The sequence below is a fragment of the Dromaius novaehollandiae genome, chromosome Z (assembly GCF_036370855.1).
Source record: "Dromaius novaehollandiae isolate bDroNov1 chromosome Z, bDroNov1.hap1, whole genome shotgun sequence".
NCBI classification, from domain to species: Eukaryota; Metazoa; Chordata; class Aves; order Casuariiformes; family Dromaiidae; genus Dromaius; species Dromaius novaehollandiae.
This window is the reverse complement of record NC_088132.1, coordinates 24,611,711-24,639,241: the sequence shown is the minus strand read 5'-3', so window position 1 is coordinate 24,639,241 and position 27,531 is coordinate 24,611,711. Positions and strand designations below refer to the sequence as shown.

Here is a 27,531-nt window from a genome sequence, read left to right as displayed (position 1 = left end):
AATTATTACTATTAATTGAAATCCGACTCAAATCCTTAAACAGCTTTGAGCATGTTTGCCAATTACTTGCATCATGAATGCGCTACTTTCCTTTGTATGGATGATCTTACTGCAGCCATGGGGAAAGGCAAGAAAGCAATTGATTGCTTCATACACATAAAATGGTCACATGTAGGCTATATAAAAGTATCAAATTTGAGTAAAAGAGATTGTGAATTAATTAAAAATACTGTCAAATTTCTCTTTAAAAGAACATTCATAGTTACTTATCACCAGAATCTGGAGACACAGCGTAGAAAGCATACATACACCTACAGTGTATTCTTGTGTATGCATAACTATTTCAGGAAGTATGCAATTATTTCTTTTTCTTGCATATATCAGTACGTATATACCATTCTTGCCAGGTACCTTTTTTTGTAATTAAGACTATTCTTAAAAGAAAGCCACACAGTAAGAAAAGTGCACTGTTTTGTAGAGTGATATTTTGTAGGCTGAATAAATACTTTTGAGAACGGAGCAGTCATTTCAGCCTGTTTCCTTTTACTTTGGCTTTTATTTGGAAACTGAATGAGTCCCATTTCAGCAAGGCTTCCATAGCACTTAGACCCATGGTTTCTGTTTGCCAAATATCATCTTGTTCAGGCATTTGGGGATCCAGTTGCCAACTGGTTGCACAGGTTAAGTTCAACAAAGGGAAATTGAGCATTTTCAGTAGAGGGTAATTGGGTTTTTATAATCAGAAAAGTCAAATAAACATAACAAATACTATAGCTTGCTGCTAACCCTGCATGAAAGCATCAAATCTGCCAATTTTTTGCTCTATTCTATCAACAAATATTTGTGCTTCATTTACAGGGGTCTTTTCTGTTTAGATATGTGCTTGGCGTGTGTTAGAGAGGGATAATTTACTCTCAGTAGTGGTTAGAAAGGCAGAATAAGGGCTTTGTAAGATATTTGCAAATCTGACAAATAGCCTTATAAACGTTTTCATCATGTATTAATGATATTTTTCTTTTAAAACTAGACTTCACGGTTGTATTGGAAAATTTCATAAATCAAAAGAGTTAAATCTTGGTAGGAGTACTGCCAGAATTTTCTGCTGTGTGACTATCTGACAGAGATTTTACATCTTTAAAATTTGCTTTGGGAAAAGGTAAAGTCCAACAGGGAGGCAGTGGTGTTCACATTAGGATTAACAGTTGCCCTCAGGGATTGAAATGTAAAAATTGATCTAATGATTACTCTAATGATTTAAAAGCGGCTTATTTGCTAGTCTGCTTGGAAATTAACTTAATACCAGAAGTCGCTACTTAGATTTATTCCATTTTACATTAAGAGGCACAATCTTGGGGAAGGGAAGAGAAGTAATGAAGCAAAAGGACTTCACTATCATCAGCAGTGAAAATGACAAGGATAGGTAATGTAGCCTAGACAGTAGCGTAGCCTTTACTGATGGGAAAAACAAAGACTTTTTTCACTATGAAAATTATTTATTCTTCATAAACCTAACTACCACCTTCCTCTTCAGGAAGAGCTGTCTGGACATTTTACAGTTGTAAAGAAAAAAAAAAACCTTTCTTGGAGATTTTTAAAGATTCTTTTTCCAGAAGACCCCAAAATTAAGTAAAAATGAGGATACGTATGAAATACATATTTGAAACAACAATATCAAGCCATATTTAATTGCATATTTAATTGTAAATGATGTCTTTCAGAAAAACAGTAGTTTGGTTTATTTTGCACAAAAATAAAATTTATTTTGCATGAACTCCCTTAACAAACACACTCTTTGTGTTTGTTTGAAGTTTGTAAATCCAAACAATGGACAAAATGCTTTCTTCTTCAAAGCCAAATGTGGGCAATAGATCAGAAGGAATCCAACTGCATGCAGTTGGTCACCTTTCTGGAGTAGGCAAACTGCGTCACAAGGCTTTGAAGAACAAGCTGTGCAGTACACTTACGTTAAAGCTGGTGTGACAGATGTATTTAGTGAGCCTCAATACTAGTTTTCATCTCCTACTCTCCTGCTGCAATAATAATATCCAAAGTGTTACCTACATTGTGCTTCATCTTCTCAACACCATGTGAGGACGATAGAAAAAAAATAAATATTCTGTGCTGCAATTTTTTTAAGGGCTAGTGTCTAGTCCACTTTTCTAGCAGCTCTGCAGTGGTCAGTATCTTGGTTTTATTTCCTTAAAAAAAAGCACAAACCTCAGTGTAGTTTGCCCCAGGATCCTTCTGCGCTGCTTAATGAGTTCCGCACACTGAACCAGCTTGATGTTTCTTTAAAAGATTTCCAGACCAAACCCTTAGGTTATGTAGGGTCCATCTTGTGGTATTCTTACTCTTCTTGATTAGTACATCTCTGGACGAATAGTCTCCTAGGCTTCATAGGACTTCATATGGAGTACTACTATTCATTATAAATCTGCAATCATTCTTATCCTGAATACACTGTTCAGTGCCAAAGGTTTGGTCTACACATGGCATGCTGTTCTGAAACAGAAAGACTGCAGGCATTGGTATATATATCTTTGCCAGAGTCTTTATAGAGTTGGCAAATGTAGTTCAGTTCTGGTAGGCATATGAGAAGAACTTACTCCTGAATAAGGAAGTGGTGGAAAAAGTTGAGTGAGCTGATTAGATGGAGAAGGCAATTTGGACAGTGTAATATGTCAACAATATCTGTTCATGTGACCCGTGGACTTCCCTTTGTCATCCTATGCCTGAGAATATATGAAGGGGGCTGGGAAGGCAAAGGGACGTTCAATTGTCATCACTGGCATCTTCTCTGATCATTGCACCATCATCAAATGCATTGGAATTCTCATTTATTTCAGATTTTTCTTTCACATTCTGTGCAGTGCTAGATGCATTTTCGTAACTACATAGCTAGAAAGATGTAGGTGCAGACCTCCTTCTAGTAGAGGGAGCCTACTGTAAAGTAGAGCTGTGGGAAGCCTGAGTAAAACTCAGAACTGTCTGAGGCTTCACAGGTTTCAGGCTTTATTTGACACAGGAAACCTGAGCTGCCTTCATCACAAGATTCATGATGCTTGTGAATCTGGCATTGGAGCCAAAATTATCTCAGAGAGGCTTGTGAAAGCAGGTATGGCTTAAAAATTTTTCTTGAGGCACAGAAACATAAACAATTGAAAGGGTGCAAGTGGATCCATTCATTCCTCTGATGGACTTGATTTTCAACAGATGAGTCTCACCTTAGGTCTCACCTTAGAGCTACATAAATGTGTGGCTTCATATGAGATCATACAGTGCCTATTATATTGACAAATATGCAAAATATAACAAGGGAAACTCCTCAGTATATGATCTGGGGCAGTGATAAAGTTGATTATGTTACTGTGAAAACTTTGTAAAGTGGTGGCTGCAGTATTTGATAGGGCTCACATCCAAAGGGAACCAGGGAAAGCAACAAGGTAGAGAAGACAGACTGGGAATGTTATTGAAGCTCTGGTTGTTCCTGAGTCTCTTAGGCCATTACCTACAGCTGATGACCTCCAAGAAGAGTGATGCCAGTTAGGTCCTGTAGTACTGGCCTAATAAACAGTTGACCACTAGAGCAAACAGATTATGTTTTGACTGAAATTCATGTGTGAAATTTCTTGTGTGTTTGTCTTTGAACTTAATGCCTGCTTCAAACAATATATTTACATCCTGTAGGAAGCAGCCAAGGGGGTTGTCATTGGCTTCTGAGGCTTAGAAATCCTGACTTTTAGTCTTTACCTAGAACGTTCTCATGTCTTGCCTGTTTTTAGGACTCTCTAAACTTCTTGTCCTTTTGCAAAGATCATTGAGAAAATGGAAAGAAGATATCATGCCACAAATCATATTTTCTTATTACCATCACTTGGAGTTGTCCTTTGGAGCAGTTTTTAGTATTGGTCCAATATTAAATGAAGATGCAGTCCAGATGTCATGTCCACCAGCTTGTCTGTCAGTACCACATCTGGCAGGATCAGCATACAGATGCCAGTGGCCACGTTTGTTCTTGCTTTACACCAGGTTGTGTACCACTCTCGAATGGCTTAAAATGCATGCGTGATATCTTTACCATGGTTTGTGAACCATAGGACTGAAGCGGAGGCCTGCCAGCGACCTGCCATTTAGTTCAGTGAAATCTCGCTCTGTTGCTGCTATAGATGGAGGACATACCATGACCCATCCTAGGCAGCTATCCATTCCCAGAAAACTTCCTTCTTTTTTGGGTAGCTGCATTTATGTTGTTGGTTTTGGTAACTTGTTTGTACCTGTAACAAAGGCAGTTACGTGTAGACAAACCTTAGAGGTGCTGTTTCCATCCAGCTGTCAGTTCTTCTCTTCAGCAGAGAACAGCAGAGACAGTTTAGCTGTAGGCAGCCAGAAAAGGAGGAGAATGGAGGGAGCGTGACTAATATATCCCATAAATATCACACATTTATCACAAGGTGGATTGAGATAGACGAGGAAGGAGCTCTGAATAAATCAAAATGAGAGGGAAACTACAGAGATGAAGCAAGAAGAGAAAGGAGATGAAGACAAATCCAGATCATACTCTCAGTAAAGAAGAGAATTCAAAATAGAGGAGATAAAGGGGATTGCGTATTAGACATGAGACAGAGAAGAGGTGAAAGCGTGTTTGGGATACCGAAAAGGAAATCAGAAAGAGGAGAATGCAGAATAGAAGTGACCATAACAAGAGGAGCAAGGAGAGTAAATGCAAACTAGAAAGGAAATGGTAAAGCTGAATGAAAGAAGAGTTATAATAGTAATTTGAATATGTGGTTGGGAAGCATGAAAAGGAAAAAGGAAATGATAGCAAATGAGGTTTAATGAGCCTAAGGCAGAAGACAAGTTAAAAAAAATTGAAAAGCTAAAACAAGTCCAAAGCTTGTGAGCTTTCCTTTATTTAGTAGTGGTTCTGTGTCATTCTGTCACACATAATTCTTCAGTTCTGTGAAATGGAGAAAGAGAGGAAATAGTCTCAGAGTTTGCTCTATCAGTTTTCCAGGTCACTTTGATTTCTCTAGACACAGGGCATGTAATGAGCTTCCAATCAAGTGGAAGTTCCATTTAATTTATTAAATTAGAAATCTATTAAAATTATTCAGAAGAGGGTGGGAGAACCTGTCACCTTTGGGCTCCTTTTTATTTTTTTATCTGCAGGTTTCTGTGCTCTCATTACTGAATGGTCCTTTCAAGGATTAAAAAAAAAAATCTGTCTATCTCATCTTTGCCTTATCTAGAATAAGCAAATAACAGGTACTGTGCTGAGGAAGACACTGGAAATAAGGGGTGGGGTGAAGAGAGGGCTCACAGTACGAAGGGCAGCAAAGTGAAATTACGTTTGCTCCAAACATGGCTGTTGTGGGAAGTTCCCGTCTCTCTGGGTGATGAGACCCATCCTGATCCAGCCTCCTGTGAAGGTCGGTTCCCTTTGTTGTGGAGGGGTTCGCTGCATACTGAATAATGTAGTTGTTCTGCTGGAACGTAGGTACAGGAACGAGCAGCTAAAGGAGAGGCCAACTCTCAGGTCGCCGAAGTATGGATTTAAATACTGAGAGGCTCTTCGTTAAACGTATAATTCCTTTGAGCAGCCAGTGTGGAGAGTAGCTACCTGGGCTGGAAAGCTTTTGCAGAGCTGGGGGAAGCAGAGCTTCAGATATGCGGATGGTCTTTTCTATTTGCTATTGGTATTTTAGACAAAAGTATTTCATATGACTCAGGAGGGGTTTCCAGAAGGGCCCGAAGACTGAAAAAAATACGTGACCTGTAACGTTCCTTTCAATTTAACCTGGGAGGAAGGATCTGGATTATTTCAGGATGTTCTCTATTACCACTGAAGCCTTTTTGAGGCAGTAGGGACCATAGGCATTGCCATAGAGAAGTCCAGGTGAGACAGCCTCACAGTGTTGCTTACTCTGCTAGCCCCATGGAGTATAGTAATGCCCCATAAGCTGGACTTTGAAGACAGATTTCTCTACAAAGGACTGTCTTTGTTTTTGTTTATGCAAATTCACAGAACTCCCAAGTTCCAGCTGCAATTTCAAGGTGTCAAAATCCTCAAACTCTGCAAAAAACTCAGAGGGAAATGTTGTTTTACACTGTTTCAAGAATGAATGATTATGATCATTAGTAGATTTCCACTCAAAAATGTTAGTTTATATCACATACTTAGGTTAGAGCTAAGATTGGATTTGATCAAAACGTAGCTCAAAATTGTCAGAAAGTCTGTAAAGTCATGAACATTTTGACTGATCTTCACTACACCTTCTTAAGATAGTTGTCCATTGACAATTAAATGGGATTTTCCCCTAAATGCGTGTGAGCAAGGACTGCAATAAGAACTCTTGAATTCTAATCGCATCCGTTGAATAAATAGGCTGTGGCTGGGAAACATGTCATCTGTTTGATGTAATTGTGGATTTGTTACACTGGCACCTGCTTTAGGATTAAAGACCCACATATGCAGAGTGGTTTTGGTATTTCTATTCCCAGCTGGTAGCATCGCAAGTATAAAATGGTATTTTCATGGTCTTTTTATTCATTTTTCATTTCAATTTAATAAATGTTTGTCCACATGACGGTCAATTATTGTGCATCTGAAACATTTGTAGCAATCAAAGAAAATCAAATCTGAATGCACTCTTTAGAATTTACCAAGTTAAAGTGAATATCAGGATCCTTATTCATAACACAGTTGTATTAAATGTGCTCACTGGGCATTCTTCTTAGGATGAAGCCTCTCAACACGAATTTTACTTCGATGCCTAATTGCTTGCCAATTTAACACCTTACATTTATGAAGTTTCTCATTCTAATGTTCATCTGAGGTAGTCCTGTGTGAGCGTACACAAGGTAAACCATCTCTGTAAGGGCAGGATGATCACTTCCAATATGCTAAAAGAAAATGTATTTCTACTTGTTTTACCATTCCAGTCATTACTTACAGACAACTTAGTAAGCCAGCTATCCACCACAGACTAAGCCATAAATACTAGTTTAGGCTGCAGCTGAGGGTGGAATCGGGTCATACCTCGGAGTGACACAGGTACTTGCTGCCTAGCAAGCACAGCCATTAGTCAGTAAATGGAGTGGCATGAGCGCAAGACTTGTGAAACAACCCTGGAGCTCAGAGTTTTTAATTCCAGATTAACAGGCAGATAGTTTAAAAAAAAAAAAAAAAAAGCAAAGGTCATAGAGAATTTTTTCTCAATATCATTGGAAAAGGTGGCAGTTCATTCCCTGTAATAGAGAACTTTTTTATTAGCTGGAACAATCTGAAATGTTGTTTGAGAGCAGAATAGGAAGGCAGGAAAATCCAGAACAGTGCCGTCCCTGAAAGAGAGGTCCTCATTTCATAAAATTTTATATGACAGGACAATTTTGAAATTGTCTGGGTTTTGATGTAAATTAATTTTGCTACTGCACATGAAAGGATATGAAAGGCTTCACTTTCATGAAGTCCATGTGGCTGCCGCTGAGCACATGCAAAACAGCCTGTGCAAAACAGTCTGCCTACATGCCTTGGATGGCACTGTGCAGCTGCAAGCCCTTGCAGGCACACTAACGCCTGTGTGTGCATCCTTTAGTTGTTAGCCACTAAGAGAGCATTGAGTTTACTTCCTGCGAAAGTCATAGTCCTAAAAGAACTTTGCAGGTGGAAGTGTAGCAGTTGCTCACAAATACTAGACCTTTTGCAAGGTGTATGCAAGTGGTGTTAGAGGTCTGAAAAAAATCAAAGCCTGTCCTGGAAATTTTCTGCTGTTAAGGGTCCATTATCTCAGTATCTCAGCTAGGGGTGTGGCAACTGATGACTTGACTATTGGGGAAACCTGCTTGTTTCTGCACCCCGTGGCCCCAGTCCATCTAGATCCAAGGAAGTTTTGCAAACCTGGAGGACCTGGAGGGTGGTGCTGTGTAAAACTGTAGAGGCACCTTGATCATGAGAATATGCATGCTTTCATGAAGAATTAATAAGCCATTCCAGACTCCTGTTGCCGTATACATCCCTGTCTAGGATTTTCGGTGCAGCATATACCTGTCTGCAGTCGATTCAGGATTTCTAGGAAGGGTCAAAAGTCTTGTTTCCACACTGCACAGATGATCATTGTGTTCCCTGTTAATCAAAGACTCTGGGATGTCATAGACTGACTGCACATGCACTGTGCACATGCTCATGAAGGCTCACTCTCCCTGCCCTTTGGGAGAGGTTGGACCCACTCGGCAGGTCCATCATGACTCTGTCTAACGTGTGCTGCAAGCCTGATGTTTTCCCATTGCAGCCACCTCCTGGAGAACTTGCTGTACAGCTGCACATTGTGTGGGAGATGTGGGGGCCTGGCTAAAATTTCCAGTTATAAAAAGAAAACAGGTCTGGGAGAACCCCCACCAACATGTCCGGCCTGCAGAAAATCAGCTCAGATACACCTACCCTACAACCCAGTGTTAAACTACAGAAATTAGAAACATTTGTGTCAGGGATAATGAACTAGAGCTTCTCAGTTTTGTTTGCACAGTTCTCAGGGGTGATCTTAGAAATAGTTCAAAATATACTGATAGATCCCGGTTAATCTTATAAGCACACTTACATACATGAGTAGTAAATGGCATTCTGTTCACTTGTTGGTCCATATAGCGATGGATAACTCACATTTAGCTCTTCATAAAAAGAATTAGTAATAATTTATGAGCCTGTTATATATTATTTATATGTATGCTCATAGCATAAAATATTAATGTTTTTCCAAGATCTGGGAAAGCAAAATAAGGCTTCTGCAAAATGGTAGGTTTTTGTAAAATCACTTTTCACACTGCACTGACATTATCCAGTATTTTTCCTTGCTACCATTTCCAGATTCATTCATTTTTTCTAGTTTATTGTTTTAACTTACATATTCAGGCATGTTGTCACAAGGGGAAAACAGGATTTTTCTGTATATTAACATTAAGGCCCACAAGTTTCCAATGATGCACATTAGAATGAATGTTCTCATATTTACATACCTGCATAGAATCACAATTGCTGGAATGTCTCTTATTCCTCTGTTGCTTGCCACAAAGGCAACAGCATAGTAAGGAAGCGTTAGGTTAATTGTATACATCTTTTGTCCAATATTACAGTGTAATTTACAGTATTATATGAGCAGCAATCACAACAATGGCCCCTGGGAAACACCAATGTAGTCTAATCTGCAAAAATCTTTGCTTACATTCTTGAAATGCTCTAAATACAAATCAAAGCTTTAGGAATTAAGATGGTGATAAGCCTCAGAGACCCAACCAGCTTTAACTCCCAGGTCTTCTGTACTATTTCGTCTTCATTTTGGGTGATTCACTACATAAAATAGAAATATGAAAATACTGTTTTGTCTGTCTTCTGTTAACTCGATCATGACAGACTATCTGTCTTTTTGTATTCATAGCAAGGAAACTAAGACTTTGGTATGAGACTTGGAGGCCTTATTAGATGAGAAATAGTAATAGGCAAGTTTGGATGAGATGTTTCACATGCCTGCGCTTGAATTCAAGTTGGATTATTTCCTTGAAAATTTGAGAAAAATCTCCTTGCTGGCTTAGGAGCTATTTGGATAACATAGAATAAAAATTCTGAGAATTCTGAGGTTTGTTTTTTCGATCAGATCTTTGCTCTCTTGAAATGTGAGTGTAGTTAACCACATGATAACACAGTAGTCAGCACTCAGAGCCATTCTCAAGTCCACTTGTTACTTGCATGTTGCCAGACAATAGAGTTTCTCTGCTTTCCAAAAGGCAAAGGACTTGCTGAAACCAAAGCTCATCCGTTAGATGCTGGAAAAACTACTGTGTGTAAACTTAATAAACTTAAAAACACATCCTGCATGTAACTATCAGAAGGCAGAAAAACACCGTAACTTTTCAGACATTAAAAAAATCAGCTGAACTGAAGATGAGTCTTTCTCTACAAAGGATATAATAAACTGGGTAATACGCTGTTTATTGTCTTCTAAGAAACAGAAAAGTATCTGGCTCTTTGAAAAAGATCAGTTCTTTTTATATGTTTGGAAAACACTACTAATGTTCAAGATGTTTTCCAGATAATAGCACATTTTCCTATTAGCAGAAGGGTAACCTGCAATTTTAAGATGGAGAATATTTCCATGGACAATATTACTTCCACTTTCTCTCCAGCTAACAAAATATGAATAACAAAAAAATGTGAAGGGAAAATTTCTTTCTAGCTGACTTCTAAGACTGGCCAATTTAACACTTGGCATGAAATTGGTACTTTCTGGATGTGTGATAGGAGACAGCAAGCCTGGTACTTTAGCCCAGATTCTGTGAGTCTGGTTTCATCTCTTCATCGCCTGCTTTCTGACAGTCTGAACTCAAGGAAAAAGCTCTGTTTATAATGATGATGTCCTTGGCCTTCAGATACCTTCAGGTTTAGTATCTCACCTCCCAGTCTGACTTTCACCTACCGAATGGCAGGGCTGAAATGAGAGGCTCCCTATGGATATATCGGGCACCTCCAGCCCTTTCTCTGTGAACTGTTGTTACAGTGCCTATGCTACGGGACTAGCCGAAACACTGCTTTTGCAGAGAATTCCTGACTCATGGGTTTCTAAGGAGATACACACATCTAGGAGGAAAAATATTTTGAGTACCAGTCCAGGAGAAGTCTTCATCTAATACCTTTTTTCCCAAAGTCAGATGTGGTGTCTTACCTGGCAACATATTCCAACATTTTTCCAGTCAATCTGGTTCATAGTAAGGCAAGGCATTGTCAGTTTACAATTTCGTACACAAAAAAATTGTGAGCAAATGCAGTATTAATATCTGCCTAGCAATAGTAGGTAGATGTGTTCCTACACACTGAATTTTTTCTATATACCTTCTGTATTTGTTTCCAAATTCCTGATGTTTGGTGGCAGAAATGGACCCAGGATTTTCTGGTATCAAACCATATAAAAGACTAAATCAGATCAGTTCCATTGCTTGCCCAAAAGTTATTGAGGAGCAGATTTCTTTGATATAAGCAGCTAAGCTTTTATGTTGAAATGAACATAATACCACAAATAACTTAAATGTTGTGGCGAACATCATGGAAAACTGAGAATGTGATACTTCCCACTCAGCATCTTTTTTCAAATTTTAAGATATTCAAGCAGAGTAGATTTCTTTTTCCCCTGTGTCTGTGGACTTCCTTTCGCACACTGTGGATGCTGTCAGAGCTCAGAAATTAATCATAATGAATCTTGAAAAGCTCATAACATAACATAACATTCAGAGAGCTGCAGTTCAGAGCACTTTCCTGAAAGCTGGAAATGTTTTTTACTCTGAAGAAATATGAACAAAATATTGTAAGCTGATTTTTAAAATATTATGTCTCATTCCAGAAATACACTTTCCAATTTTCCCTCCAAACTAAAGAAACAATAACTGGGGTATTTTGGTAAAACCCAAGGAGAATTTCCAAAAGGCAAATGAGACACAGAAAGCAAGTTTGTGTTTTAAATCTTTTCTATTTCACAAACATGCTGGAAAAATTGAGAGCACTGAATTTCAATCTGAAACTTGATCAGGTAGGGATAATGGTAATTTAAGGTTAATACAAGCTTCTATTTCTTTAAACTCAAAGCTATAGAGTTTTATTCAAGAGTGTATTTGGAGGACAATTGTTTTGTTTTATTAGCCACAAATTAGAGGATTGTATTCATGCTGGTCGTGTTTCTGCAGGATCAGGGAAGAGAAATAAAGCCACCTGATTAACCACAATGAAACACAACACTTGCAGAGAATTTTTATATACCATGGAGCTGCAGTAACTGTAGATGTTAAAACAAAAAAAGAGCAATTTTATAAATGTTTTCAAATAACAGATACATGAGCCCAAATAGGATAAATTGATCTGATAAATTATTTGTTGCAAAGTACTAGTCCAGCTGTAAAGACTAGCAGTCATTATTTATTGTCAGAGTTGCCCAGCTGATCAATATCCAGTGGAATATACCAAGACTGAATACATTTCTAGTTATCTGAAGAAAGCTGAAAAAAATCTCTATTAGAAATCTGTTTCAAGTACGTGAAGTAACTGCATCTACAGTGGTTATTGAGTATCATTTCAACCTCAGTCTTATTAGAAGTCTGTGACGTGCTTCACTTCTCTGATAGCCAGAAATCTTCTATCTTCTTGTGCAAAAATTGTTGTTTTTTTAAAATAGTTCTTTCTCCTGCCTTAGCGTTCTCTGTAAATATAATGGGGATAATCAGACATATTATCTTTCACCCTTCCATTTTGCTAAAGTGAGCCAAACGCATTTAATCTTGTCTCATAAGATAGGATCTCCATTTGTTCTAGTTCGCTCTTTTTGAACATGGGTGAGCAATGCTGCACACAATATTCTGGATGACGTTTCATGAGTAGCTTGCACTATGGCACTGGTGTGCCCATATTTCCTACTGCAGATGCTTCACTGTATTTGTTCTAGGATTGTGCCTGCCTTCTTCATGGCCACACCATACTGAAAACTCTCCTGTGATCAACTGATTCATATGGATCTTTCTTCTTTCTGTTATTTCCAGCTAAAGAGTTCCGGTTTATAGCAGAATTTATTACTCCCCAAATACCTGAATTGGCCTCTTGTATTATGTACTTCCTCCATTTCCATTACTCAGCCCTTAAGGTCCTCCAGACCCAGTTTGCCTCTTTACTTACAATGTCTCTTCACCATCTCTTTACTGCCATCTGCCTTGTCAGCAGATGTCAGCACCACTTGTACTTCTTGGTCTGAAGTCATTAATAAGGTAGGACAAGCATAAGTTGCTTAAGGAACTTAATTGGTACTACAGTTCCACATGCAACTCTACTCATTAGTCAATCAATTATATACCTTAAAATTTGTGTTCTTATATCCAGCTTTGCTAATAATTTCATATACAGCATTGTAGCAAATACTTTATAGAAGTCCACCTTGGGTAAAAGTCAGGATCAGACTTTTAAAAACTGTTGCCCTTTATTTATCCTTAATTAAATAAAATCTATTCTTCCAGTCAATTTCCAGAGGAAAATGCTACACTTGGGAAGAGGAATGTTGATATAAGATTTCAATGAGCTGGGTATCTCCTGATCAGAATTCATTTAGAGCTGCTCTGTGATCAGTCTTTAGAGCAAGGAGGGCTGAAGCAAGAACAGTGAAGGGAGAGCCTTATTCAACTATCAAAAATTCATTTCTTAAGAAACTATCAGCAGAAGAAAAAATGCTAAAAGTATTTGCTGTGCATTGTAGTGCAGATAAAGAAAACTATATGAGAAGAGTGAGTCCTGATAAAAAGTTCATAAAACTTGGTGCCATTATATTAGCCAGAGCACAAGAAATGGAATCATAAAATAACTGTCCAACTATATACTAAATTTTTAACTGAAAAGTGTATCTCATCAGCCACCATGAGTCTATCTGGTGATTATGTTGGGATGTTTCAGCCAGAGAAATATTCTGCTCAGTTATTTTCCTTTTTATTCGTCTTCTGTTAGCCACTGTCATACAAAAACATTATTCTTATCCTAGACATCACCATAAACAACATTTCTCTTTCACCTAGCAACAAAGAGGAGCTTAGACAGACCTGTGAAATGAGGTTCTTTTGGACATGCTCAAGTGCAACCAGATGTATCATATTAAATGTACTGATACCAGAAGAATATCTTGTTATTTAGATGATTATCAGAAAATTCCATTTTTATTGTTAGTTTTGTTGAAAGCACTTTTAAGGCATGTAGTTTTCTGCACTCTAAAAATGAGTTTATTTAGGCACCCAAAATTTACCAAACTAAACTTAGTTTTGTCTAGCCAAAAACTTGCACAAATCTAGCCACAGTCTAGATGAGCAGAAAGTGAGGTGGATTGAGAATTGAATGACTGGCAGAGCTCAGAGGGTTGTGATCAGTGGCACAAAGTCTAGCTGGAGGCCTGGAGCCAGTGCTGTCCCCCAGGGGTCAAGACTGGGTCCAGTCCTGTTCAAAGTCTTCCTCAGTGACTTGGATGAAGGGACAGAGTGCATCATCAGCAAGTTTGGTGATGCTACAAAACTGGGAGGAGTGGCTGATACGCCGGAGGGCTGTGCTGCCATTCAGAGGGACCTGGACAGGCTGGAGAGCTGGGCAGCAGGGAACCGCATGAAGTTCAGCAAAGGGAAGTGCAGAGTCCTGCACCTGGGGAGAAACAACCCCAGGCACCAGCACAGGCTGGGGGCTGACCTGCTGGAGAGCAGCTCTGCAGAGAAGGACCTGAGGGTGCTGGTGGACAACAAGTTGAGCATGAGCCAGCAATGTGTCCTTGTGGCCAAGAAGGCCAGTGGTATCCTGGGTTGCATTAGGTAGGGCATTGCCAGCAGGTCAAGAGAAATGGTCCTCCGCCTGTACTCAGCCCTGGTGAGGCTGCATCTGGAGTACTGTGTCCAGTTCTGGGCTCCCCAGTACAAGAGAGACATGGAGCTACTGGCATGAGTCCAGCGAAGGGTCATGAAGGTGATTAAGGGACTGGAGCATCTCTCGCATAAGGAGAGGCTGAGAAACCTGGCACTCTTCAGCCTGGAGCTGAAGGAGGATCTTATCAACATGTTCAAATACCTAAAGGGAGAGTCTAAAGAGGATGGGGCCAGACTCTTTTCAGTGGTGCCCAGCAGCAGGATGAGAAGCAACAGGCACAAACTGAAACACAGGAATGTCTGTCTGAACATGAGGAAAAGCTTCTTTACTGTGAGTGTGACAGAGCACTGGCACAGGTTTCCCAGAGAGGTTGTGGAGTCTCCTTCCTTGCAGATATTCAAAAGCTGTTTGGACACAGTCCTGGGCAACTTGCTCTAGGTGACTCTACTTGAGCAGGGGGGTTGGACTAGATGATCTCCAGAGGTCCTTTCTAACCTCAGCCATTCTATGATTCTGTGATTCTGTGAATTCATCTTTAGCTTAAATCCCTTAAAGTTAATGGAAGTACATAAGGGATAGTTTGACCCATCAGAGTCGTAATTCTCTCCTCTTAATTCAAGGTTTTAATTCCTCTCTCTCATTTGGCTCCTTTCTTTAGACCTGCTTTTCCACTAACACCTTTGAAAACAACGTAACTACCCAATAATGATTAGGTAGAGCAGCAGTTTGGGAAAGTCCTTCATATTAACAAAAAGTGTAACTAGTAAGCTAAGTGCAAATAATTCTGTTAATCACTTTGTTATGGTCCACCCTTTTTTCACTCTTTCATTAGTCTTGTTTTTATAACTCTACTTAAGGTTTTATAAGTAAACTGCATACACGCTATTTAAGTTTTATAATAAAAGAGCCACAATCTGACAGATTATGACAGAAACACAGCATTTGCTTCTAATGTGGCTCAAAGGTATTTCTATTCTTGCTGTTGTATGTAAAAATGTTGGGGGGGGGGGTTAGACAAAAATTTTTTGGCAGTAATTCAAATCCTTATAGTCTTTGGTTAGTATCCAATATGGTTTGATTCAGCAATGTCTCTATAGTCTCTAACAAGACTTAACATACAGGTGTTTCAGGCTTACCTTTGTCTCTGTGGACATTTGACGAAAACTCATGGTTGCCTAGCCTCATACAACATTCCTCTACCCAAGTATTAAGTTTTGGGGGACTCATTTCTTTTCTTTCAATGAAATGTCAAAATTCTGTGCAGAATGCATGTACTTTTCAAAGGAAAACCTGGTTTCAAAAAAAAAAAAAAAAAGACTGTGTTGACAAGAAGTGTTAAGAGAAAATGTTCAATTAGTTTGTTGCCCAGGTCCTTTTGAATGACTCCAGTCCTCACTAGTCAAGAAGTGACAACCATAGAGATTTTGTCAGTCATTTAAGTGCCAGCCTGCTCTCAGATTTTCATTCTCTAAATCCATTAGACTTTTATGGCAAAGTCTGTGTTGCAAATTTTGTGGAGAGTTCCCATCTAATTACAGTACAAGTATTGAAAATGAAGATGTCTCCTCCATGCTTAGCACTGGTTCAGCTCTTTCTGGAGCATTGTGTCCAGCTTAGGGTCTGCAAGTCAGGGGATGTGCTGGAAAATTTGAAGGGAATTCAGAGGAAAACATGAGACTGACTGTAGAAGTGGAAAACAAGTATTGCATTGACATGGAACATAATATGTTTAATTTATCAAGGAGGATGTTACAGGGCTATCCAGCTTCAACCTTAAAAGCATCTAACAAGGGAACAAAAATATCATGATAGAGGAGATTTTAAAATAGAAAACAAAGATACTGGAAAACCCAGGGATGGGAAGCTGAAACCATGCAAAATTTAGATCAGAAGCAAGTTGCAATGTTATGATTCAGAACAAGATAGGAAGAACTGTGGTAGCTTCTCTATGCTTTCAAGTCAAGATTCAATGTTTTTAAAAATGCCTGGTGTATTTCAGCCATAGATTTTCTATTTAAAGCAGAAGATAGTTCTAGAAAATCCTGTTTTATGTGATAGAATAGACCAGATGAACATAATTTTCCCTTCTGTCCTTAAGATCTATGATTTGCTGAATGACATTTTGTCTAACATGACACTATATGGTCACATTGCAGTAATCTCCATGTGGGTCTTTTTCTTTTCCCTCCTGTCTTCCGTTATGTTTTATTTGGTTTGCTGGATTTGTATTTTTTGTTCCTTTTCTTTTTGTTTTTTTTTTTTGTTTGTTTGTTTCTTTCCTTCTTTTACTCCAGGAATCGGTCAGGGGGTTCCAGTGGTGGCCCTCATTGTGGAAGGAGGTCCCAATGTTATCTCCATCGTTCTGGAGTACCTGCGAGACACTCCTCCTGTTCCTGTTGTGATATGTGACGGCAGTGGCCGGGCATCCGACATCCTTGCCTTTGGTCACAAATACTCTGAAGAAGGAGGGTGAGTCCCTTACTAGTGAGCGTTCCTTCTCGACCTGCAGGTTCAGCCTGGTGGTGACATAGAGCCCAGGAAACTCTTAGCACTGCAGTGCAAAACTAATCCGTTCCTCACATGGCTGTTTCTGTCGTTGATGTGGGTAAAATATTGAAGGTATGCAGTCCAAGAAAATAAGTTAAAGCAAAACTAAGGAAATTCCTTAAAATAAAACAATCAGGGTTGTATAATATAGTTTTATTTGCCATGGGAGGTAACACAGGGTCAAGTACAATGTGTAGCATCCTGCATTTCACTCCAAGGGCATGGGAAATTATTTTCACTGCATTCAAAGCTGGCTTAGATACGATATGTGTGACAATATAGTGTCCTGCTATCTTCAGGTTTCAGGCAGCCCTACCTAAATCATCATGATCCCTAAATGTTCATAGAGGCCAGTCTGTATTTGCCTTGTCCTTTGGCAATATTCTGCATGCCTGTCTATATTCACACATGGCTGCCTGTGCACTGATCTGTGCTAGCCCTGTTCCACCTCTCTGTGCAGACTCAAGGTGAAGCAAGAATACTATTGAGCTTGTATTAAAGAAAATTCAAGTGTGTTTTTCGTTAAATCAGCCTGTACATACACTTTGCAAGTTCCCAAGTGCATGTTATAATTAAGTGACTAAATGTTTAACAGTCTGTTCTTTTCCTCTACCCACAAACATGTATGCAATCAGAGCAGCACAAATAAGCCAGTATTCAACAATTTAAAAACAACACATGAAGGTGGAACAAAAATCCACTCAGGTGCAAATTACTAAAAGCTAATTCATGCTCCTTTTCTCCAGCTGACTGCACTGACCAGCACAGACCCAGGCTTCACTGGGAGGGGACACATTTTTGTATGTGTTAGTGTATGTAGAGACAAGTATTCAGACCTACAATAGAATTATGCAAATAATAAAGCATAAATATGTATATACACTGAGCTCTAATTTAACATATATTTTGAAAATAAATGTGATCATGAAGCTCCCTTAACGTAAAACTTCTAATGGGAATAAGAAAGTTTGCAGCAAATATTTAAATGAGTTTTATATTCAGGTTCATGCTTAGTCCAGTGATGTGTCTGGGATAGTTCTGAATATCTCAGGTTTCTTCTGAATCCCTGAGAAGTAATTCCTCTGTTTTTAATGGCCTCACTGTTTATACCTTTAACAAAACCTCACTCAAAGACATTTTATCCCTTTGGTCCATTTGTACCTACAGCATTTCCATCTACCTTTTCTGTGTTTTGATGTCATCATGAAAAAGAATATAGCAAGAACAAAACACTTATTTCATCATCATAAACTCCTACCTATAAGAAAAGCAAATGGTGGGATACTATTTGCTAGAGGCAGAACAAGCAAGTGCTTTCTTCTCTGAGATGCTCAAGTCTGGCTTCTTGAAAGCTACTATCTCTAATCTGTGGTTCTTCTTTCCATCTGAAACTTTCCAGGTTGTGCCTGCAATATTATCATACGGCATAAAACATTTTGGGCTGCTCACCCTGCACTAAATAATTTGTGGGAATTTCTATGTGTTCCACTTCTGAAAACACCAGTCTAAAGTACAATGTTATTTTTAAGAATACTGAAAGTGAAACACCAATGTTATTTGTATTCATAAAAATATTTTACTCAAATACATTGCACTTCATATACAGAGTGGGTACTCTTCCCCCTCTGATTATATTAACCTACTTTTGAATAATGTTTAGCAATATGAGGAGAATACAGAATAATTGGCACATTAACTGAATTCAGCTACTAGTTTTTTCTTTGGAGGGAATCTAAGTAGGTTACACAGAACTGTGTCTATTAGACTATAAATCCATGTAGCACATCCAAATTGCAGTCAGAATTTAATTCTCCAGTTCTCTATACAATCAGACTATAAAGTAAGGAAAAAAACTACTTTAATCCTGGCTTCTGGCTGCAAATCAGGGTCTTCTCCAACCATAGCATAGCTTCTCACTTCTATGCACTGTGCATCTGATCTGAATCGCTCAAAAAACCCATCACTCATGGCAGCAACAGGCTCTGCATTTGAATGTCAACATTATTGCACTGTTTTTTCAGTGTCTTAAATTTTCATTCACTACAGGCAAGAAATGGACTCATTTTCTACACATACAGTAAGAATGTGTGTATGTGCATACTAGGCACTGCTGTGAGTTTTCAAGTTTATTTGGAAATTTGTTTCCATGGGCACAGAACTACGTCTGTAGGTGAAGGAGGATGAGAGTTTCAGTGTGGCAGCAATCCTTCCTCTCTGAGAGATCCTAAAGAAGAGCGCTGGGCAGCCATCCATCCAAAAGGTCCCTCCGTATTGGATTTCCTAGAGTTGTGCTGTGCCTTCTCTCCTCATTTGTCCTTCTGAATTGATTTCGCATAGCAGCAAAAAAACATTTCTGGTATTATGCAAGGTGCAGTAGCTCTGTGCAGTGTGAACTCTTGTGCGTCCTTGAAAAGACCTGAGATAAAAAGTTGGAAACTCTGCCTTATTTTAAGGCCTTACTTTAGGTTTCTTCTGCAATAAACAGTTGCTCAGTATGACAGGAGGAAATTTCACTACAGCAGCTTCCCAGTACATAATGCAATTGTAAGCTGGACTGCAGTGGAAGGAGCCTGCTCCAGCATGCAGTGATGGTCCAAGCCAGCACGCACGGAGACATGTGCTGGTGCTGACTTGCAGAAGGGCTACCTGCAACGGTGTGTTGGAGAAAGTAGATCAGAAGGAGCTGTGAAGCGTACCTTAGAGTAAAGACATCCTTGAAGATGTCTTCAGTTCTGAGGACTAAGTGCCTTTTCTCTCTCAAAAATAGTCTGTTCAACTTGGTGGGAGGAGTGCAAGCCCGATATGCCGTGTTTCATACCAGGCTTGGTTTGAGCACTACAAATATCAGATATGCAGTATTAATGCAATTTTTAAAGTTTACCATAACTTTAGTGTTGGAGAACACATGGTGCTTTGGTCCAAAAAATTTTGAAGAGAGCATTGAAGGATGTACAAGGTGGCTCCATTTTGCTACAAGCAAATAACAGTCTCAATAACAAAGTAAGCTCCGTTCCCACTACCCTTTACATTTTCTTACTTGACAAACAATTTATGGGTAGGAGATCACCTAAATGAGAAATAGGCTTAAATGCAACCTTCCCCATGTTGTGAATAGGAGGGACCTTGTGGTTGCTTATCAGTGTTGTCCGTAATTGAAAGGTCAAGATGTACTTACCTGCTCATTTACTTAAAAACAGAAAATGTGTTGAAGTGCTTTGAGTGCTGAGAACTTAGGAGCAATCATAGCCCCCAAATTTAAGCCTCTACTAAGTGCCCAAACTATGAAAGTGAATATTCAAGTAGTTCATACCTGTCTTCTCCACACAAAGCCATAGTATTTTTCACTGTATTTTCAGGGATGTGTTCTCGTTTCCCTTTCTTGCATACGAGCACAAGCTGAGAGTAAAATGACTGTAAAGCACCACTATTTATAGAATCATTCAGTAGTAGTTTTTAATCCTCAGAGAATTTTTAATTAAATGCTGAATTTAAAAAGAGAAAGATGAAACACTAGGTTAAAGCTATGTCACTTCTTAGACAAATATTTCCTTACAGAATGGGAAATGACTTGCAATATTCGAATGCAGTCTCCCAGCTGAGTTTATAGTGTCTTAACTATTCCATCAGCTCTACTCCTGCAAGCACGAGAGCCTTAAGGAATTCAGTTCAATGTAATAAAAATGTACTTCTTGCCTGATGTTCATAACGAAACATATAAAACATTCTCTCTGCTTTAAATGAGCTACACATCCTCTTGTGGGACTCATTAAAGATTGCCTTTCGATTGATCTGCCTCTGCCTCTCCCATGGCATAGCTTTTAGGCTTCATAACCAAAGCATGTGGCTTAAACATTAAAAAAAAAAAAGAGTTTTTTCACTTTGAGTAAAAGGGATCATAATGTAGGTTGGAGATCTGTCTTCTGTGCCCACCATGATGTTTAGCATTGCATCTGAAGTATTCTGTAAGATTGTTTTCACATTGCATACATTTATATCTGTCCCTTTCTCTTGTACCAAAGCACTTTGCAAAGCAAAAAACTGCATAGAAGCAAGTGAAACATTGAAATACAGCCAACTCCCTTTTGGTGAGGAGACAACCATTCAATAAACAGAAGTCAGGCAAAAATGGTGTTGAAAAACAACCTACCATGAACAACTTCCAGTAGCACCTCTTCTTCATTAAAACCTCTAGGAATCATCACTGTTTGAATGGAACAAAGGAATAATTGCGTTGAGTTTCTCTCTCTTCTCAGAACAATGCTGTGTAAAATATGTGGATTTCCAAGGTATGAGAAATTGCACAACTGTGCCTTCTTTGCAATTCCAACTGCAATAAATATCAACAGAGCCTCTGGTCATGTTTCTTATATATGGTATAATTGTCTACAGTGCAAATCATAATTAAAAAATCAAATACCTTCAGTTTCCCATAAAGGAGGGCAGGGAAGAGTTTTCACATCACAAAGACATTTTATGTATAAACTTTCTTTATCCTGGATAAAAAGAATAATAAAAAAAAAGAAGAATTTATAAATGAAAAAATCAGAAATAAATTATGTGCAGTTCACTGAATGGAAGTGATTCATTTAGAGAATTTCAAAGCCTTTCAATATCAGCCAGTTAAAGAAATCTAACTTACACTTAGAAATCTGGTTAGAGCATAATTACTGTACATCTCCACTATGTTGTGCAACTCCAGATCTCTAGAGAAAAATGACTAAATAATTTAGGCAACTGGCTATGGACCAGATCTTTCAAATCCTCTCCAAAATCATATCCCATGAGGCTGAAAGACTGTGATGTTAATGAATGGAGCATCTATTATCTCCTCAGATATTAGGCATGACTTCAAAAAAGATTTCTTTATGAGACGGGAGGGTGCCAAAATGCTGTCATCTGTCTCTACTGGTTCACCTGAAGCAATGAAGAGAGTTCTGCTTTGTTGTTAACTTTTCCAGAATATTTTGGACAGAACTAGAATGATGCTTTATTTAGTTTGTGACTTCAGTTGTTTCAAGTGGTCTCTCTTGATGGATACAAAGCATCTTCCTCCATTTTTTCCTGTGGTAATATCCTAAAGATCAGGTTTGATGATCTAATGCTTTTCAAAACTAATACTGGCACCCTCAAAAAAAAAGGAAAAAAAATTGCTCTTAACAATTCTGAGCAGATGTTTTCCGAAAATATGATTCCAGATTAGATGTCAGATTTTTAAAAGTAGGTACCTAGATCCCGTCAAAATACAAGATAGCAACCCAGCTTCTCTGGAAATAAAGTAGTTGGTACCTAAACTTACAGGGAATAGGCTTGTCTTAGGCATGTAGAGAATGAAAGAACAGGTTTTAGCTATGCCGGAAAAGAAAAGAACAGGTTGAATTGCCTTTTTGTAGAAAACTTTTTCTAGGCAAGAGCAAGCTACCTGCAGTATTGCTGCCATGACAAATTAAAGAATTGTCACCAAAAATGCCCAAAACAGGACTTTATTGGTACACTGCAAAATATTTTCCAAATCAAAGCCCAGCAAAAAGATGATAAAAATATTATCTTCATGTGACACTATTTGTTTTTAAATATGAAGCATATGGTTTTCTTAGGGAGAAGTATGCTGACTTTGAAGGAAGATGTGATCATAGAATATCAATCTGGTAAACTGAGGCATGTGATGCCTATGAGCCTTATGCATATGGAGGCTTATAACATGTGGCAAAGGCCACTGTGTGTACTGTTTTTGATGTTAGGTGTTGAGCATCTTCTATATTTTAGGTAAAAACTAAAATCACAAGACTCTAGGGTCCATCTCTTTTCACCAGGGCCTAAAATCAGGAATTTGTGATACTAAAATGTGTGCTATGTTTGTATGTGTATGGTTGTTTTTGCCTAATGGATAAATCATTGCACCACCTGCAAGTTATTTTGTTCACTGTGGTCTATGAAGTTACCTATTTTACATGCATCAGGTTTGATATATGCATTATAGATTTAGACATTTTAATAACATGGTGCAGGTTGCATTTGTCCCAGCTGGATTACATCATTGGGATCTTTGATTTGAGAGCTTCTAACTTTAATAGATTCCTACGTGCTATAGTCTTGACATGAATGATTTCAGTTTCCACAAAGCTTAACTCAGCTGTGCACACTTTATTAGAAGGTTCACTTTTTTTTTTTTGTGGTAGTTTTGGTTATAATTACTTCAATTTTTCTGTCTCACAAAGACATTGAGCGGGAAAATTAGGCTTGCTGTAGAGCTGAGACATTAAAATACATACTTGATAAAGCTAGAAAACTGCATAAGTCAGATGATGACAACAAGCTTCTGAGCAGTGATACTTTGAGATGTGAATCTATGTAATTAGGAAACCACTTCATTATGTGGATTTTTTAAAAGAACTCTATAGCTTTCACATGGAGTTTGCTTCACGTACTGTTTAAACTTATCATATGATATGGTTTCCCATAGCTATAATTCAGGAAAAAAAGTGATGGCTGCTTAGGCAGCCTTGGAAGCAAACCCTGAGGACTTAATTGTGCTTTCACTCAATGCTTGTCAAAGAAAATTTCTCTTGCTCCTGTGTGTATTAGCCTGAGAGAAAGCTGACTGTATTAAATAAAACTTCAGGTTTGGATTCTAACTTTTTTTTTTTTTAAGAAAATTCAATCATGATGAGAAAATAGGATGAGCTTTATCCCAGGATCCTTGGAAACTGTTTGTGAAATCCTTCCCTGGTTCAAGCTTCTGATCTGAGATGTTTCCAACCATGTATTTTGTCATACACTTCACATTGTTTCCAATGGAAATAAGAACTTTATTTAAACGTCTTTTTTAGGACTCTCTAGCTGCTGCTTTTAGAATATTCAGTCTTCCTGATTGTCCCCATTTCCTTTGCTTAGTTTGAAGAATGGAAAAATGCATAGTTGTGAACCACTTAAATTTACAGTGATGCCTCCTTTCCACACCATTTTAAGAGCAGCATTCTTGATTAAAGCAAATTCCCAATTAATTGATTTTTTTTAAGAGCCCCAAGAAAGGGCTTCAGAATTTACACCACATACAATTTACCAATCTGCAGCACAAAACTGGGGAGGCCTTCACTGGCTGTAATTAAAGGATGCTCTTCAAGGTGTCAGCCTTTCCAAGCTGATCCTCTCAGTGAGAAGTGAAGCTATGTTTCTGCCTGTGCAAACAGGTGCATTAGATGCAACTTGGATTTCAGAGGACACTGACACCTTATTTCATGTTTTCATGTGCTTGTACACAGTAGGTCAAGTTATTTCTCTTGTTCCCCCACATACAGAAAGTCTTCCACTGCCCGCTCTCCCCACTGCTCCCAGGAAGAGGGCTTGTGGTTACCACCAAACTCATCATATGCCCCCTTTTTGTGAGGAAAGTGGGTCATCCAGGGGGAATGAGCGCTTACACAGTGAGTGAGCTGGAAAGTCAGTGTTGTTGCCTCTCCAGGATACCAAGGAAAAGTACAGCTGGGCCATATCGCTCTTTAATAAAAAGAGGATGTACAGAGGGAAACTCTCCATTCAAGAACAGTCCATAAGAAAGCATAGATATCTATACCCACAGTCCAATTTAGAGTGGAGAACATATGCACCCCATATGCCAATATATATATTCTCCTGTGCACCTCTTTTCTATCCCTCTTTACTATCCCCATAAATTATCCCTTCTAATGACATGATTGCTCTAGGTATGATGACAAGATATTTGAATCATACCTGAAATTCAATTTTGTAGTGAATTTCCTGCAGTCTCTTTCAGGCTTTCTTGCTCCAGAGAGGTGCAGGTGACATTTACCAATGGTATGAAATAAGCAGGGTTTTGGTCTTTATTATCCCAAAGCAGCTGCCATAAGCAAAGACTGACTTTTAGATACTGCACTGCTTCAGATAATTTTTTGCTGTTGCTGCAGGGCTTTAACATAAAGCTTTGTTTTTCTTCTATTATAAAATATGACTGATGAACATTTACTGATTTTCATATCCCCAGATGATTAACATTGATTTATCCTTTAAAACATTCTGACTCAGCTAATGTGAAAAACTGCTGTAGTGCAGAAGTTTTCACGTTTCAAAGGATACACATTCTAAATTATTGAAACCACTAATTTGTAAGACATTAAGAATGGCAGCATTTCCTCTAGAACAGTCTTGATGATTAGGCTGCTTGATATCAAGGGCTGTAGTTCAGTTACTGATATTCCATGTAGTATTACTATTGCTTTCTGCTGTTGGCCCACTTTTTGCAAGTACTGACATTAGCACTTAGGAGGCACATAAAAATGGTTATTCTTTAAACTCCTGGAAGTTTGGCATAAAGAAAAGCAAAATGGTTTCTTTGGGTGGTTTCAAGAGCAGGGCAATAGTCTTTATTCTTTTCTTACCTTACATCAGTGTTGTGAGATGAAGTTTTTGGAATAGTACAGGTAAAACCAAAAACACTGACAACAGAAATACCTCTGGTTTCATAAAACAAACTGTAAGTTAAGTTCTGCTAACTCCCTGATAGAAGTGCATGTTCAGTTCGACTAGATGTGCTGATGTCCCTCAAATCCCAGGCTAACTGTGGTTCTTGTTTTCATTAGGAAATCCCACATAGTTAATAGCTTGAATGACCTCCTGAAACGCAACATCTGGGAACTGAAATAAAAACTTTGGAGATGAGAGACCCCAACATGATGATCAACATATTTTTTGAGAACAATGTTTTCAAGTTTGTCTCTGATGCTTTCAGCAATTCCTGCCCTTCAAACCTGTCCAGAACAACTTTCAGTGCTTTGCTGTCTAACTCCTACTTGCCTGAATTTTCAGGGTTTTCCCTTATGAACTTCTTTACTGTCCATTTTAGTAACAGAATTTTGCTTTTTCTCTCTCTTTTTTTTTTTTAATTTCAGACTTATCAATGAGTCCTTGAGGGACCAATTGCTGGTTACCATCCAGAAGACGTTCACCTATACCCGAACACAGGCACAGCACCTCTTCATTATCCTCATGGAGTGCATGAAGAAGAAGGAGCTGGTATGTTCAGACCTTCCTTAGCTGAGAAGAGAAAGCTCAGTGCATTGTTTTGATTGAGTCTTTCAGGAGCCTGCTGAAGGATTTTACAGATCTCATAATGGTGGTCTAGACTCTAAAAGGTATAAGGGAAGGGTGTAGTAGTCCCAAATCTGATCAGTAAATTAGACTTTTTGTTTGCTTTTATCTATTTCTTGATATTAAGTGAACTCCAACAGTTCTACTCCCTCTGTAAATTCCGCTACGTTTACTTTGACAGGACACAATATAGCTAATAGGACATGGATATTATTACTTTCCAGTCATCCCCAGGCATATTGTGATTAAAATTCTACCACTTTCAACTATAGAAACCCTCAGAAGAAAGTCTAATTGTATATCTGTCACTGGGATCATATTTTAAAGATACGATAGAATTGCACAAGTATCACTAGGGCTATTATTTTATTATGGAGATGTGTGAAAGGAAAAGAAAACAGCTTGTCTCCAAGGATCCTATCCTACAGTGGCAGGCTATCCCTTTACACATACTTATACTTTCTAGAAGAACACAAGTTCTTTCAATAGTTTCCGGGAGCTCCACGAGGCTGCTTTTGCAGAAGCATTTTTAAAGCAAAATCATATTTTAAAACAGTTGGAATTAAGTTCTAGTAGCTTTTTATTTCTTGCAGACTGACTGAATAGACATCTTTCTATTTTGTAACTTAATCCTTCTTTTAAGATCTGTTTTCAATTCATATCACAGCTCCCTGAAATTCCAGGTTGTTGACAGCCTGCAACACTTTGTGTAGGGTAACTTCAAGAGAAAAGATTGACTCAGATGTTTTATAGGTGTTTCTTTTTCTGAAGTTATTTGAGTTCTCTGTAACTTCATCCTCTCTTGTGCCTTTTAATTTTAGTTAAAAGGAGGACATGGAATGAATGATACCACTGAATGTGGGTGTAGTAATGGCTAGGAAGGGTTAATCGGAAGGCTGTTCCTTTTAGCCAGAGCTTTGCAAAATAGCAGAAGATATTCCTTTATACGATTTAACTTGCCAAGAGCGCAGTACCCTGGCCACTAAGCAGCAGCTCATGCATCCATCAAAAAGTAGCCAGCCTTCTTCATTCATAGATAAGCATTTATACATACCATAAGCCCGTGGCATTTACCTTGGGGAACTGCAGGAGGGGGATGTCCAGGACAACTTTTGCAGGAAAGACACAGCAGCAATGTGAGGCTCCACTCTGCCATTGCACAGTAAGCAGATGGTTGATGGAGCTGAACTGGGCATTTGTCTATTTATCAGCACCCCCCACAGACTGCTTTCTCCCACAGTGAGAATTCAGATGAAATGATAACCCTGTTCCTCCTACAGCTTTGGTGCTGTAAATGTGCCCATTTACGTTAACATTTTTAATAACCATGATGTACATGTACAGGACCTACACAGGAGGGAGGGAGGAAGGAATGAAAGAAGGAAGGAGGGAAGAAGGGAGGGAGGGAGAGAGGGAAAGAAGGAAGAAAGCAAGAAAGAAAGAGAGAGAGAGAAATAGAGAGACCTTGATTT

At 38.6% G+C, this 27,531-nt stretch overlaps 1 protein-coding gene across 8 annotated transcripts in view; it reads left to right on the top strand.

Moving 5' to 3' along the window:
* The window catches only part of TRPM3 (transient receptor potential cation channel subfamily M member 3), a 281,429-nt gene that overhangs the window by 163,390 nt on the left and 90,508 nt on the right, over window positions 1-27,531 (top strand). For all 8 annotated transcript variants that reach the window (XM_064501204.1, XM_026097813.2, XM_064501205.1 and 5 more), the window contains exons 7-8: window positions 16,705-16,879; window positions 25,861-25,984. In XM_064501204.1, coding sequence (XP_064357274.1) covers window positions 16,705-16,879; window positions 25,861-25,984 — 299 coding nt within the window. The remainder of the gene's footprint in view (window positions 1-16,704; window positions 16,880-25,860; window positions 25,985-27,531) is intronic.